Here is a 15718-nt window from a genome sequence, read left to right as displayed (position 1 = left end):
AAACAAAATAGAGTGTCTATGTCTTTCTCTCTGCTGCAACTCAAAATCTACCAAGAGGAATAACAAAAAGTTGTAAAGGTACTGTAGCTTAAACATGCATTCATTGATTCATTTTTGGCCACTTGGGGACACAAGCTCTCTTTACACAGAGATCCTGCAGTACTGTTGTGAAGACGACACGTGATTACATCTGCTTTGCTGTTTTACACTGAACCAAACAAGACCGGCATAATGGTGCCCAAATGTCTGATCTTCGATGGCAGGGCAGCGTTCTGGAAGCAAAAGAGGTGTGATGGGCGTGATGTATATCACAGCAGTGTCAGGATCTAGTGTGACATCGCTTTCTACTGTAAAGGTCAAGATAAAGGTAAGGAGCTCATGGGACCTAATGATGACATAAAAAATCTCCATAAAAGGGTGACAGTTGTATATTTTCTCCAATATCAAAAGCCTAAATCATTTTCTCACGCATGTATGCACTGTTGTTTTTAGGAAACATTTCCCTGAAGGACTGTGTTGGCCATTTGTTGGGAACTATTTTCATCTGTGGATTAATACCTATTTGGTGCTTTAGTGATAATAAGGAAGGAGAAATCATATAAACCAGTACAAAAAGGGTTTTTGTTTTTTTGGAAAGAAAAAGAGCTTGTTGATGTTGATTGAAAACTGAAAAGCCTGGAAATTTGGTCGACAAACATCCAAAGCGAACGTCACATAGTGAATCTGCTGAGAGCACTGTGAAGCCTGGCTGCTGGCTGGTGCTGAATGAATGTCTGTTGGAGCTGCAGTAGAGGTGGAGCGCCTGTGCCAGCACCTTATACCCGAGAAGTGTGGGCATCGGTGGCAGCTGGAGACCAAACAGACCAAATACAGACATGCTGTTTGACACACACACAGGCATGGAATGCACACACACACACTAATGCTTTATCCAGTGCTGTATATACAGATTACAGGTGTGTATTAAACAGTGTCTGTGCTTAGAGGGCATTCAGTCCCTCTGTCACTAAACAAACTATGAATCAGCTGATGAGCTAACGATAAGCTTAATTAAACAATTAGATTAGTCATACAGAACACATTTGAAGGCATAGCCATCAAAAAGAGTGGATCCTGAATGGCTGACAAGCAGACACTCCAATCATTAACATATTTCACAGGGTTTTGTCCACAGACAACACGGATCACGCTCCAAAATTTCATCAAAGTGCAAGAAATGAGAGATATCGTTGATGAGGGAGAGACAAGTGGAGGAGTGAGCAGATGAACCGTGAGATAAACCTATAGGTTGAACGGTTTGGCTCAAATGCAGCAAAGTGTCATGACTGGACAGATTTAGCAATGTTTTAGTGATAGAGGATTTATTCTGAAACTTCCTGTAAAAATATGGCTATATGAGAATGTGACCACTCAAGCAAAGTATTTATTTTTAAAAATCTTTGTCAATGAGAGCAAACAGAGAACAACTTAAACCCTGTGAAACAAGGAAGGGTGTTGCCTGAAACAGTGAACGACAGCGGCTTTCACGATTGTGTCTGATTGTGTTTACTTCCGCGCGCCTGCGTGTGAGCTCGTGAGTGTGTGTGTGTGTGTGCGTGTTTGTGTGTGTGGTACCAGGGGGTGTTGGGGCAGCAGGGAAGTGCCGTAGCACTAAGTGATGGCATGTGGCTGCAGGGTGTCATCGGCTGTGGTGTACGCTGGCAGACTTACAGGCCACCTCGGAGCTTTAACGACAGCCAGGCCTGTGAGGAGCCTGTGAGGAGCCTTTGAGGACGGTGCGAGGATGCTTCTGTTCCTGTTGATAAGACTCTGTTTCCTGCTGGACAGGCCAGCGTGGGACCACTGACGTGTGCACTTTATGACGGCTGACGGCTCTTGTTGTCTGAGTGTTTGGTGACATTTTGCAGCAGTCAGTCATGGAGCAGTGAATTTAACTGAAGATTAAAGCTTAACTGAGATTTGAAAGTAAAACACAGCTCAGCTCATCAACATTAACCTGAACGTGAATCTGCAATAGAGAAAAATCAACTTATACCTCTGATGGAAATACAATATTGTATATACCGTGGACACTTCAGAACTGTATCATAAACACCAGTTAGTTAGGTATTCATTAAATGACTCACTAGACTCAACTCTTGATGTGGTTTCATGTCCTCACTGATGTCATTTCTTTCAGGATTTCAAGGCATCTTGGTTACATTGTGTTATTGCCAACATGCAAAACTGCCCATGGTGCAGTTTTTAGCCTCTATTGTGAGGGGAAAAAAAGTTTTTAACAAGTTTCAAAACACAAAAACTACGTACATAACCACCTCGCCCATGTTCTGTTAAATATTTAACAGTGCATCAACTGTATCAACAGACAATGACTGAGAGCACTGACAGACAAAAACAATATTAATCTACAATTTATACTTACATGCTGTTCTTTGATTTTTTTTGCCATCCCATCAACTTCACACTTGGTGTATTTCTGAGGACCCTGGGAAGTGCAGTGTGAAGTGTGAGCTCTTGAGATGTTCAGAACACATCTCTTATTAGTAGTATCTTACAACAGCCTGTGTGGTGGATTGCGAGGGGACCCACACTGACTGTTGCGGACACAGCTCACTCTCAGAAGCTCACAGATGAAGAAAGAGAGAGCGGAGATATTACATTGGAGGAAACACAAACATTTCTAGTCATGTAACTTTTGGAGTAAACGCTTTTGTTCCTGGAAATATCCTCATCCCAAAAGCCTTGCAAGAACTAGATATAAAAATAATCGGTTTATTCCAAACATGGATGTTTCATGACATCGATCTCACTTCCAATTTTTCCCAGTGGGCACTTATGAAAAATCCCCTTCAGCCCAAAAAAGCATTTTCCTCATAGACCACTGTAAGAAAAAAAAAACCATCTGTAAAACTGTTGACAGGACACTTGCAGCTATAAATGTGGCCAGTTATTACTCTTTGTAATGTATATTTCTAAGCCATGGGGGTATGATCTTCTTTCTTCTTTTTGCTGAATGGTATCACAGCTGTAGTATGATGGGATGATCACCACTGCACACATTCAGTGAGATAACCCAGAGCCTAATGCCGAGGCTAGAAACTATTTTGGTGTATATGACAGGTGAGCAGTTCTTACTGGACTGAAGAGGCGCCATTTTTGGTCCAGTATCCAGTTCTTATAATACCTCCATGGTTCTGAACAGGCTTATTGTCAGATTTAGGAGTAAACTGAGTAACATTAATTTACGGTTGGTTATCGGACATTAAGGCAAACTGAGTCATCATGAAATTTCAGAATTTAAGAATTATGGGTTTCCCCTCCTGCAATAAGTCAGCAGATACTCAGCTGATAAAGTCTGATGACTCTAGTCACTATCACTTGACTAGCGTTGGTTTACTCTATTTCTCTTTTCTGAACAGTTAATCAAGAGATTAACATTAACTGTTTATGTGAACACTTAATACAGTCAGTACATTTCTAATCTTTACCAGAACAACCCTCACACCATGGCCTCTTGAGTGCCACTAGAAGGTGGCCCAGTGTAAATGTCTGGTGTCCTCTAGGGCGCCTCTCCTGTGGAGAAAAGGCGATTAAGTGCAATTCATGCAACTGTTTGATGATAAATGCACAACTCTCCATACTCTAGTGCCCCACCATTTACAGCTGGTGCCCTTTGTCTTCTCTCTGCCCCTGCCCCTCAGACAGCCGTAGTCTGCCACTGTGTCTGAGCGTAAAGCCGTGGGAGCCTCAGTAACAGTGGGCACATTTGATATGAAGGTCATGGCACAGCGCCCCCTAGTTTAGCTGTAAAAGCGCTGCCTCCTTTCTGTTTACTCGTTGCCTCCAATGGCGTTGACAAGTCAATTGGCACGTTATAGAGAGACATCAGCTTGAAGTGAAGCAGTGTGGGAGCCCCCGGTGTGGTCCTGGTTGGTATTTCATCCCCGCCCCTTCCCACAGCCTCCGCGCTGCGCCGCTCCACACACCCGGCGCACCAGCGGGACAGTCCGGCTGCTGCAGCGGCTCCCTCGGACCAGAAACTCATTTCTGTTGGAAAGATAATTAAACCGGAGTCAAGCAGTCTCCTTTTCTCCGTGTCGCAGTTTCTTTTGGTGAGTTTCTATTTCACTTGGATGTTAAATCAGTCTGATGTCCTCAGAAAGACGCGCAATGAGTCTGTAACGGGGACTTAGCGCACTTTTATTTCATTTAATATTCACGCAGAGACTTTGAGTGTGTTTGCAGTAAGTGAAGTGAATAGTGACTTTTCTGTTGATACTGACACTTTAAGCTTAACTGTGCCGTATAGTTTCAGCATTGTGGGTATTTTACAGCAAATACAGCCTATAATATCCCTTTGACATTGTAATGACATTCCTGTAAGTGTTTTTAGAGTTATTGTGATATTCGTTTTATATCCTCTCATCACTGCTACTGTGAAAGGGAATAACTTGATAATAATTGTCAGCTGCACAAAGTGTGATTAATTAGCAGCAATCTTTTTTTTCCCATCTGAAAATATACATAAATGAAGTGGTCATTTGGGAGAAAAAGTTCCCTGGTGATCAGAGAAAGAGAGCAAACACTCAAGTTTTAGTTTCAGATAAGGTAATACCACGGAGGCCTGTAAAAATGTTGACTGAAGCCAAACTGTTATCGGACATGTTAATAGTCGTACTGTATAAAGCTGGTTTTAATGTTGAGAGTCTTTTCTCAGATGTGTGACATGAAACTCAATCCTCTCTGTGACATATTTATACTGAGCAGCAGCAGCAGCAGCAGCAGCAGCAGCAGCAGCAGTATATCATTACTATTTCCCCACTGCAACGTTGGTCAGAATAAACTCTGCCACTGCTTTGATTTTTTTTATCACTCTACCCTGTAATTGCAGCAGTTGCGTGACATAACCCATCGATTCCCATACGTCACTGACATTTCCAAGATGTACCCTGAGTTGATGGAACATGACAGGGTGAAGTTGAAGTTGGTGGCCTTGAGGTGTTTTAATTATGGAGACAAACAGGCAGCACAGTGCCGGACTCATTACAAGTTGGCGGCAGTGGCCTTCTGACCCCTGCAACCTGTGCCTGCAAGCCACAAAGCGGGGGGGCAGGGGGGTAGTTGGCGGGGACCAATGTGAAATACCACACACACACACACACACATTGACTGAAGAGCTTGTTGACCCGCTAAAGCCGGCCAATAAACAAACATGCACAGTGGTGATCAATGAGAAGTCAAGCCAGCCTGCCTCGCCGATAACAACGCTGAATCCAATGAGCAGCATGCAGTGATGCCTGCGGTCCTCCTGACTGTGGATCTGCACAGTGTGCCACTCTTTCATCTTTAACTGGCTCCGTAATTCCCCCCCAGTTACCCTCCCCAGAGTAGGCGTACAGTATATCCTCATTGAGCATATGCTTTGATATGTGTGTGTCGGCCTCCTGTGTGCGCTCAGCTCAGCCAGCAGCAGATGATCAACACATGTATGTAATATCCTGTACATCCCCCTCATATGATTTACACTAATGATACACTACTTTTCTAAGCATTTGATTAAGTAAATGTGTTCCATATTCTCAGTGGGTTTTCCAGTCTACTCCTCATCTTCTTTTTTTTTACCTGAGTTCTACATTCCTTCGAGAGGAACCCTCTGTGACCTTTGGGTGTCATTGACGCAACCAACCAGGAAAGGGTCAGTAGCAGAGGTGCAAACCCTGAATTTGGCTGCTGTATTTGTTTTCACACCCCCAAGGGCTCCCTGGCTTTTTTTTTCTCCTTTCTTTTTTTTGCCACACATGGTGACGTTTGGAAAAGTGCCCCATCATGGTGTGCCGTCACCAAATGGTCACAAGTCACTCATCTAACAATATGATCCTGACCGCAGTAAAGGAACACACCGTGTATTTTAGAGACTGAGAGACAAACTTAAAGCGTGAACCATGTGGGTGAAACAAAGAGGACATTTTTGATCAAGCCACCGTGGCTTTTTTTTGTTTGAAGAACAGGGAAACGCTTCGGTGTGTTTGGTGATTGGCTGCTGTCCAAAATTCGACTGCATGTGAAATTTTCAGATGATGATTGATGTGGTCGATTGTAAAGTCTCTCCAGCTCTGGCTAGTCTCCACCTCTCTCTTTCCCATCTGACACCCCACAATATGACATTTTATGCTGTCGGTACATAGACTGCACCGACGTTGGTCCAAGGCCTCATGTTGAGAGACAGTGGATAAGCATCTTTATGCAAGAGTCAAACTTAAACTTAACTCAGTCTTTTTTTAAACTTTTGAAAAATTGTGCCAGCTGCTTATCATCCAAAAATGGCGAACAGTTCAACATGAAGCACGATCAGGAACATTTAGGTGATTTGGTGTCTATTTGAGACAGACAGACACTGGATGTTTGAGGCCGATATCGATACTGATATTTGTTTTTCAACATAAACACAGTCTTTGGCGAGCATCTCTTAGATTTGGTTAAAGACATTGTAGCTGAGAGTTAGATGAGAAAATCAGTATCAGTCTTATGTGAACATGAAGCTACGGCAAGGAGGTAGTTAGCTTAGCTTAGCTTAACGTAGCTTAGCTTAGCACAAAGACTAGAAACAGGGGGAAAATGCTAGCCTGGCTGTGTCCAAAGGCAAAGTCCAATAATATTTTAGCACACAATGCCCTGCAAGCACCTCCAAAGCTGACTAATTGATCCATTATTCTAGTTTCTCCCTGTTTTCAGTCTTTATGCTAAGCTAAGCTAACCAACTGCTGGCTCTTGCTTCATATTCATGGTAGTGATATGATATGATAGTCTGGCTGCAGTGTCTGTATGCTCTCATCACTTAACAGAGAACTAATCAGTGAAAAAATTTTATGTATGGGTTATGTGTACAAACCGAAAGGCAACAAAGAGGGCAAAATGGGACTGCCAGTTCCAGCAGATACAGGAAGCAGAGAGCCTCGGAGAGCATGGATATTTGTTGGAGCATGAAGATGTTTTCTCGACTGAGGAGGAAGTGTAGCCGTGTTTTGCTTGGATTCAGACCGAGCATTGGATGGTGAAAATAGGAACGTAATTGAGTCAAAGGGAAGTCAAAGGGTGAGCCTAAAAAATGTGGCCTTATCTTGTATGTTTGTTCACCTGGTTAGCGGGGTTAGTGAGTGAAGGACATGAGAGGAGGGCGAGAGAGGAGGGAGGGGGAGACCCGCGATAAAACACAAAGTTCATCGCTGATTTTACTCAAGACAAACTATCGCAGAATAAACATTTTTGTGTAAAAGATCACAAAAATAGAGATTAATGTAGAGATTTGTGTGTGTGTGTGTGTGTGTGTGTGTGTGTGTGTGTGTGGGCCCAGCAGCTGCTTCAGTCAAGACGCTCAGAGAGAAGCAAAGAAAAGACATGAAAGGGAAGGAAGGGGAGAAGAAACAGGGGCAAGAAGAGAAGTGAAAAAGAGAGAAAGAGAGGAAGCAGAGGGAAGAGGGGGAATGATGAAAGAGGAAAAGATTCAGAGTGAGGGGGGAAGAAGAAAGAGACAATGAAATGAAAATAAAAAGACAAATTGAAAAGAAATGGAAAGGAAAAAGAGAGTGAGGGAAGAGCAGAAGAGAAAATGAAAGAAAAAAGAGATGGTTCAGTCCGAAACGTGGTTTCAATCAGCAGCGAGGTTGAGAAGAGAGATGTTTGATGGTCGTAATGCAGAGAAGGACTCCACCGACTGATGCTCTGCTCAGGAATGTGTTCGTACATACACTCGACACAACACACGGCTCCTATTAGACTGTGGTTACTCTGGTTTATATCCTGAAAAGCCACCTCAAGCAAATACTGTACATAGTGACATGGAAATATTTTATTGAGCCTGTCGGTGATGTACGAATACTCCCCTGAATGGTAAGGTGCCCAAAGAGAGCAACTCCAAGCTGCAGCGGAAAGGTGAACGAAGCAGACGTTTTAATGCAAAAGTGCTCATCTTATCACAAACAGGTGCTTTAACAGTAAAGTGTTCAGATTTGTGCAGCACAGTGTTGGAAAAAAAGCTTACAGTCAGTATCCGTCACATCGGATCAAGCTCCAGTTTTGAAACAGCATATATCACTGATTGGATCTGTTCATTGAACCTCACTGGGTCTTCCCTCAGACTGTATTTTTTCTTTAATCTCACGCCCTTCTATTAAATCTCGTTCCCCTCGTTTTTTCTCCTCATCTGATCTTTTTCTCTTTGTTTCATTTCTCTCAGCATCCTTTCCTCTCATCTCGATCTCCCCCGATTTACCATCCTCCCCCTTCACTCCCTCTTGTGAAAATGAAACTTATTTTTTTTCTTCCCCTGCTTCCTTCCATCACTTCTCACCCCTGCCGTGCTTCAGTTTAAGTGGACTCTCTCCCTCCCTCAAAGTCATTTTGCGTTTCATTTCTTCTCTCACAGGAGTCAGTACCAGTGGAGCGGCCGACCGAGGTGGCAGCAGCCAGGCCTTGCCCAAAAACAGGCGCCCTACAGGGGGTAACGGAGGAGATGAGGGATTAGAGGATAATCCAGGGTAGGTCCAAGTCCCTCCTGTTGTTAGGTCTCCTATTCTTCTTGCATAGCAGGCAGCCTGCTACTGGGATTATAGCATTAAATTTATTGCATTTTAAAGACTCAAAATATTGGGGGTTTTGTGCTTGTGGTGCTTTTCAGGCCATTATTTCTGACCCCTCAGGGTGCTGTGTTTGTGTAACTCAGAAAACACAGCAGCAAGTGTAGAAGATCACAGAGAGGAGGGACAGAGGTTTTAGTGGGACAGAAGCATATGTGCAGATAAAATGAGCTTTGCCTTGAGGGTCCAGATACATAAGAGGTTTCAGCGGGAGCGACCCCCTCTGAGTGTGGTCAAAGGTCTTTAACAGGATTACAGGCAAAAACAAAACAGCAGAGCTTTCGGTAAGCACACAGTCAGAGTAATTAATGGCCCCACGTGTATTCCTGTAAGACGGTAGGTTATTAATTAGAGGTTTTTCTTCTATGATACAGCATGACAAACGTTTCTCCTTACTGGGAAGCCCAGAGTGCCATTGTGTCTGTGACTGCTGTCACTGGGGGGTTGTAATCGGAGAGGTGGCCTGTCGCATCAGTGCAGTTCATGGGAACGTGCACAAGGTCCCTGCAGGCTCACGCCATATTAGATTTGACATCACACCTCGGTATACTGGTCCCTGGCGTCCCTTTGTGAGCCTTGATATGGCTCTGCACAGTGCTGGTATGTGGCGTGTTTCCTCCCTCGCCGCTCCCAGATGCCCCTCTTAAAACGCCAGCCAGGGGAAGTGAAGCGGAGGGCCTGGGACTGCGGTCAGCAGCAAATTAGAAGGGCTGCCTTGGACCTGACGCAATCCCCATCTCTTGAACCATAGCAGGTCATTAATGAAGCCAGACTAGGCTGTGCATGCGTGGGAGGCCTGCCGACATTTAGCTGCTGCAGTGGAAAGCTTTTAAAGAGAACCAGAGGTCCTTGTCAGGGCTGCCTTATGCTATCAAAATATTTTAGAATTGGATATCCATTACTCTGCTGGCAAAGAACAACACACAAGAAAAGGCCAATTTTTCGTCTGCATTCATTACAGACTTACAGACTTATGGATGTTTGGAGCTCCAAAATCAACCAAAGGCAGCTAAAGGCTGTCAGTCAAGTCATAGCTGACTGAATACATCCATTAATAATACTATTAGTCAAATGATTAAGAGTGTAAAAAGAAATTGAACCTCCAATCTGTTGGTAAAAAAGAGAGAAGCTGCAACTATTTGAAGATAATATGATGGAGACAGAAATATGGTGCCAGAATGCCAATTTTCATTAGCAAATCTACGTTGTTAGCGTTAGCTTGCTAAAGGAAGCTTGCGTGAGGAAAACTAGGGAACAAATTAATGACTTACACTAAACAGGAAAAGCTGAAAAATGAATTTAGTCAATGAAAGATAAATAGAAGAGTAGAATTAGTTAAGTTTTTGCGGATTTCATGAACACATTTCATCAACTTAAGGAAATAAATAAACTTTTCTAAATTTTTGCCAACTGATGGGGGATAAAAAGAAACACACAAAGCTTTCTGTTTCTTTTCACCCTCTGCTTTAATTGTAGTGTAGTTAATTCATGTATTCCACATGTATTTTGAGTTGTCTGATAAAGTTTAAGTGCCTGTCAACAGTGTCGGGGCTCCGTACACAGGTGGTCTGGCAGTACAGACGTAGCAGCGGTGATTTTCTTATCAGGATCTTTTCATTATCTCTTCCTATCTCGCTGGCCATACTTTGTCCGTTTATAAACAAGTCTAAGTCTGTTGAAGGAGAGCCGCTGCTCGGCTTTAACAGCGTCTTTTCAGAGAAATGTAAAATGAACTTTGTGTAACCTTCACGCCAGACAAAGCAGGACAAAATGGAAGCAGGAATTCCCTTAAAGTCCACCCATTTTATGAACAAGAAGCAGACTTTGGTTTGTTGCACAGAGGAGTGACTGTGGTCTAATTTTAGACGGTTCCACACCAGTGGACCTTTGGAGCGCGGATTCCTAAAAACCTGCAGAGAGACAGATGCAGTGGGGTTACTTTACAACTGCATACAGTATCCAGATAGGAAAGCACAGCCATTTCTCACTGACTCTCAACTTCCCCAGAATAAACTGCAAATGTCATCTGTTTCTCTCAGCATCCCTCAAAATCAAATACATCCCTGTCTACATTTTAAAGATAGATGTTTTTTCCCTGTTTTTACTCTCAATAGATGGTTCCATGGTGAGACCGCAGAACCATTTGCAGCTGGACTCAGACCTATTTCTGAGCTGATGTCGACAAAGCCAAAGCCCAAGGCAAGCGGGGGAAACCAGGCGACCTGACCACACTCCAACTGGCCCAGGAACACAACTGCACTGTGTTCTCCTCAATTTATGTCCATTTAATTCAGCCAGCTATGCAGAACAATGAGCTACAAAGATCGGGACAGAGCTTGGCCTGCACATGATAAACACAGATAATATTCCAGTGAACTATTTGGCGCTGCAGGCTTGGAGTTCAACTTTTCAGCCTTAGTTTTAGTTACACGCTTTCAAGATCTTGGAATAACCTTTTAGAGGCATTTTTGGTCCGTACTTTGGACTGCAAAATTGTCATTCAGTGGGGTTTAAGGCAATTCCACATTGTTTCAGGTTGATTTGTAAGAAATTTTGAGCCATTGACCTCTTGTCGCCATGAATCTTCAGGAAAAGCTGTCAGGCCTAAAAGGTCTGGTCACCCACTCCCACAGCAAGCGCCGCTTTAAAGGCGACCTTACGTTGGACATGATCAGCCCACCCCTTGGGGACTTCCGCCACACCATGCATGTGGGCCGTGGCGGCGATGTGTTCGGAGACACCTCCTTCCTCAGCAACCACGGCGGCTCGGCCAACGGGAACAACGGGGAAACGGATTCTATGTCCACCCCTGACAACAAGATTGGAGCGTTCTTCTCCAGGACGCTCCGTCAGATCAGGAGGGGCTCTGACAACCGACCCAGAGGAGGATCCAAGGATCTGTCACCGCCACCTCCTACCGTTTCTCCCATCATCAAGAATGCCATCTCCCTCCCCAGGCTAGATGTGGATATGCCTAATGGGAGTCCCACCTCCAAAGTGCTCTTCCCTAGTTCTCGAAGCACTCCAGAGGAGAAGAAAAGCTCTTATGGTGAGTATGGTGAGATTTCTTTTTTTGTTTTATTAAAGCTGCTCAATAATCAATAACATAGTAGAGCATTTAGCTGGCCAGTATTTTGCCCAGGAGTTGGTGGGGACCAAAACAGAGCTAAAAGAGAGTGAGTATTGGACTTACATTAGTCAGGTGGCCAGTCCAAATGAATGCTAATGTTGTTGTGTGTTTGGTGCACATGTTAATAAGCAACTGTTTTCTAGGTTTATCAACTTACCAAGGTGGTCAAAGGTTATTTCTGCTGCCTCTGAGTGGCCAAAAAAATGTTAATACAACTTAATTGTTGTTTCACAACAATATAATACAAATACAATTACAGTACATGTCTGGTGTATTGCGGCTTAAAATGTGTGTCTGAATTTAAACCTTCACCTAAAGTTACTGAAAGAAGCTTTTGCTCTCTCATTTTGAGTGACACCATCATTGTTTTGAATCCCAGAAAAAAGTCTTTACTGGAAATGTCTCAAGATGATGTCATGTCATCTACTTTAGCCCGATAAGGGTCTCTAAGACGTTTCCTACCTTTGCTACACAAAGAGAAACACATATGGACAAAGGTCAAATGAGTTAACCAGTGTGAACTGGAAGCTGCGGTGAGACTCATCCATCAGTTCTACCCAGTAATCTGAAGAGAGATTTACCCCAGATGTCCTTATGAATCACCTTGGCTCATAATCAGCAGCACTCGCACTGATAACACACAGAGATCCAGACAGAGTTGGCAGCAAGCTGTCTGAGAGGCTGTTTGAACGACCCACATTCACACCACACTCATGGCTCACTGTGTGTGTGTGTGTGTGTGTGTGTGTGTGTGTCTAAAGGGATTGTGAACGTAAATTCAACACAGAGGAATGATATGATTTCTTGCATGTTGCCATTATTTATATACGGTAGTGTCTAGATGAGAAGATTGAGAGGGGAAATAGCTTGCCAGACGCGGTCAAACCATAATTTGTCATTTTACACTTCTCTTTTTCAAGATATAACCACTTAATTACTGTGGACAGAGGCAAGCTCGCTGTTTTCCCCTGCTTCCAGTCATTATGCTAAGCTGAGCTAACGTGATTGTATTCTGGCTCCAACTTCATATTCAACACACAGATTCAACAGCGGTATCGATCTTCTCCTCTCACCCCTGATAAGAGATCAAACAGGAGTACCTCCCAAAATGTAAAACTCTTCTTTTAAATGATCTGAAAATGATCATTGGGTGTTTTTTTGTGGACATCTATGTTTGGATATATGAGTTTGTGTGTGCTGTCAAAGACATTTTTATCAAAAATCACATAATACACTGCTGGCTTGTGTAGTGACAGTTGAAGCCACTTTACTCCCCAGTGATTATGCATTGTGACAGTCTGCAGGTTTTCATCCAACAAAATCCCCCATAAGCTGGTTTTGCTGAGACGTCTTTCTTACTCTTTGGTTAAAGTGTGTTAACTCGTGAAATCAGATGCTATTTTCTTTTGTTGGTATGAAAACCCTCCAGACTCTTGGCCCCTCACAGCTGGCAGTGAGAGGTGCTGTGGTAATTTTACTCGTTTGGGTCATGAAGGCGGCAGCGTGTGAGCGTGTGACTTGTTAAGTGATCTGGCAGAATCGGGGAGATGATTCACTGTTCACAGAGCAGAACAACTCAGCAGTTTGCAGGCTGGGGTTAGCAGGCTTGTCATTATCGGACAGGAAGCTCTCTGGTGGGTTCACGTCGCCCCCTGTTGGAAGTGTATGATGAGAGTACGACTCCTGATGTGAGTGAGTGTGTTTGAAGAAATGGGATTTTTGATAAAAACACATAAAACCTCATATACACTGTACAAATTGTATGGAAAGCACTGTAACATTAGAGATTTGTACCAACTGTGCAATTGAATTTCTGGGTTTGGGTCCACTGCTGCCACCCAGTCAAAATGTCCTTGTGCACAGTTGTTTGTCTTAAGTTTGTCGTTGAAGTTGTTCTGGTGTTTGTCTCTGTCCTTACACACTTAAAGGAATAGTTAGACATTTTGGGAAAAGCTCTTATGCGCTTTCTTTTCATTTCTTTTGCGTCTGTGCAGTAAATATAAAACTACAGCTTGTGAAAAAGTGAATCCAGTCTGGTTCTGCAGACAGATGAGAGTTATGAGAGCTTCTTGTCTAACTCTCAGGATGAAAGCAAATGTGAGCACGTTTCCCAAAATGTTGATCAATTCCTTTAAAAAGCAGACTGACAGTTGAAAAAGAGAAACTACTTCCTGCTCAAAATTTCTGCTACTGAACTTCATGTACGTGTCTCCTCTGCAGGTCTGGAGTCTGGTTTCGTCACTCTGCCTCGTCTCTCCCGCTCCGAGCGTCAGCAGCCCTCCATCTCCCTCCCCACTTCCTGCTCCCCGAACATCCACCGCGGCTCTCTGACCGACCCCACTGACGCCATCTTATCCACCTGCTCCGCCTCCATTGCGACCTCAGAGCCCAAACCCGCCACGACCGCCTACTCTGACTCCCTTCCCTCCCTCACCTCCCTGGACACCTTCACCTTTGACCTCGGCCCCTCCCTCATGAGTGAGGTCTTCGGCCTGATCGACGGCCACGCGGAGGAGCATGGCCACACCTGGGAGGGAGAGGAGGCGGGGTCAGCGTGCGGGCTGACCAATGAGGGATCAGAGATGGACTCGGCAACTATCTCATACGTGGATTCCCTGCTGAGGGAGGACTGCGGGGGCAACAAGAGCCCAAATGGAGCCGAATGGGAAAATTTGGATGGGAGCGTGATGGAGGTGAACGGAGTTGGGTTTTCTGTTAAAGCACCTGACGTGGTGATGGGGTCTCCTGAACGCGTGAGGTTGGGGATGGGGATGGAGAGCGAGCGATTCCAGAGTGCTACAGATGTGCTCGCGCGCCACTACGGCGTCAGCCTCTTAAAGGGACAGAGCAGGATGGAGGCTGCGGATCCAGAGATGATGATCATCAGCCAGCCCAAGGAGAATATGTCCTACAGTTACATGGACGACGAGGACGAAATCAAAGTCTGAGCTCAGTGAATCAGAGATGTTTTAACACTAAACTAAAAAAGATCGTCAAATCAATTTGAATTCTTTATATGGTCAACGAGGCTGGCTCAAGATGGCCATGAAAACCACAGCGTGAGTCCGATATCCTTAATATTGGATCCTTCACTTTTATAAAATCGTGCTTCAAGGATGTACAGTTTTGATGCAAAACTGTTGCTGAATGTATCTAAACGGAGTGAAAGACTTGATGCTGCATGTTTCCAAACTCAGCAAAGAAATAGAGAACCCAGAAGATCGTGAGTTATAAAGGCCTGAAACAAAGAGGAGGTGTAAAGGAGGTGCCAGAGAATGTGGTTAAGATTGTCTCAAAGGGAACACCAACATTACTCATTCACTTTATACTTTACACACTTCCTCACATAAAAGGGGAAAAGATTGTGCGAGTGGAATCGGGGACTAGAAAAATAGATAGATAGAGTAATCATATTGCAAGCGCCTGGCATCGATACAATCTGTTGTCTACTTTTCACTCAGGAATACACAACCAGGAAACAAAAAGGGAAATAAGAGATCTGGAATCTCAGGCCTCATTTGATTTAGATAAACCAGAGAAATGCAAACATCTCAGTTATTAAACTCCATGGACTGAGAGAATATGACAAGTATTTGCTAATTGCAATCAAAGCCTGAACCATATAATTGCTCATTTTATGCTGCAGAACTTCTATATAGATACTCCGTGCACCTTTTATGATTATGAAGTCCTGAACTCCTGTATTGCTTTTTTTTTTAAATTGAAGAATTGTCATTTATATGTTCTTTTATACAGCTGTACATTAAGGCATCAACTGACCTCCTACAAATATGTACTTACAGTATGAGCACCTGCAGTTCGTAGTGCAATTCACATCCATATGCTGCAGCCAATACCAATGATATACTATATAAATTGACAATAAAGATGTTTTTAGTTAGGTTGAATATGCATTTATTTACATGGTTCAGGGTTAATGTTTAAGGTTGGTTTG

The 15718-nt window shown here is 43.7% G+C and overlaps 1 protein-coding gene and 1 long non-coding RNA gene across 3 annotated transcripts; both read left to right on the top strand.

The window, feature by feature from the left end:
* Nucleotides 1–3998: 3998 nt before the first annotated feature.
* On the top strand, nt 3999–11119 carry LOC139219661 (uncharacterized). The gene is made up of 3 exons (XR_011585733.1): nt 3999–4112; nt 8423–8534; nt 10748–11119. It is a non-coding gene; the product is annotated as an uncharacterized lncRNA (long non-coding RNA).
* Nucleotides 11120–11136: 17 nt separating this feature from the next.
* Nucleotides 11137–15664, top strand: cdc42ep1a (CDC42 effector protein (Rho GTPase binding) 1a). 2 transcript variants are annotated; one of them, XM_070851594.1, is made up of 2 exons: nt 11137–11682; nt 13984–15664. In XM_070851594.1, the coding sequence occupies exons 1-2, from the start codon at nt 11211–11213 to the stop codon at nt 14709–14711; spliced, it is 1200 nt and encodes a 399-aa protein (XP_070707695.1). In that variant the 5' UTR covers nt 11137–11210; the 3' UTR covers nt 14712–15664. The 2 variants fall into 2 exon arrangements, with proteins under 2 accessions (XP_070707695.1, XP_070707694.1); XM_070851593.1 differs by having other exon boundaries at nt 11137–11691.
* Nucleotides 15665–15718: the final 54 nt, after the last annotated feature.

This window comes from Pempheris klunzingeri, chromosome 20, assembly GCF_042242105.1.
Source record: "Pempheris klunzingeri isolate RE-2024b chromosome 20, fPemKlu1.hap1, whole genome shotgun sequence".
NCBI lineage: Eukaryota > Metazoa > Chordata > Actinopteri > Acropomatiformes > Pempheridae > Pempheris > Pempheris klunzingeri.
The sequence above is the reverse complement of the archived record's forward strand: the minus strand, read 5'-3'. Positions and strand labels throughout refer to the sequence as shown.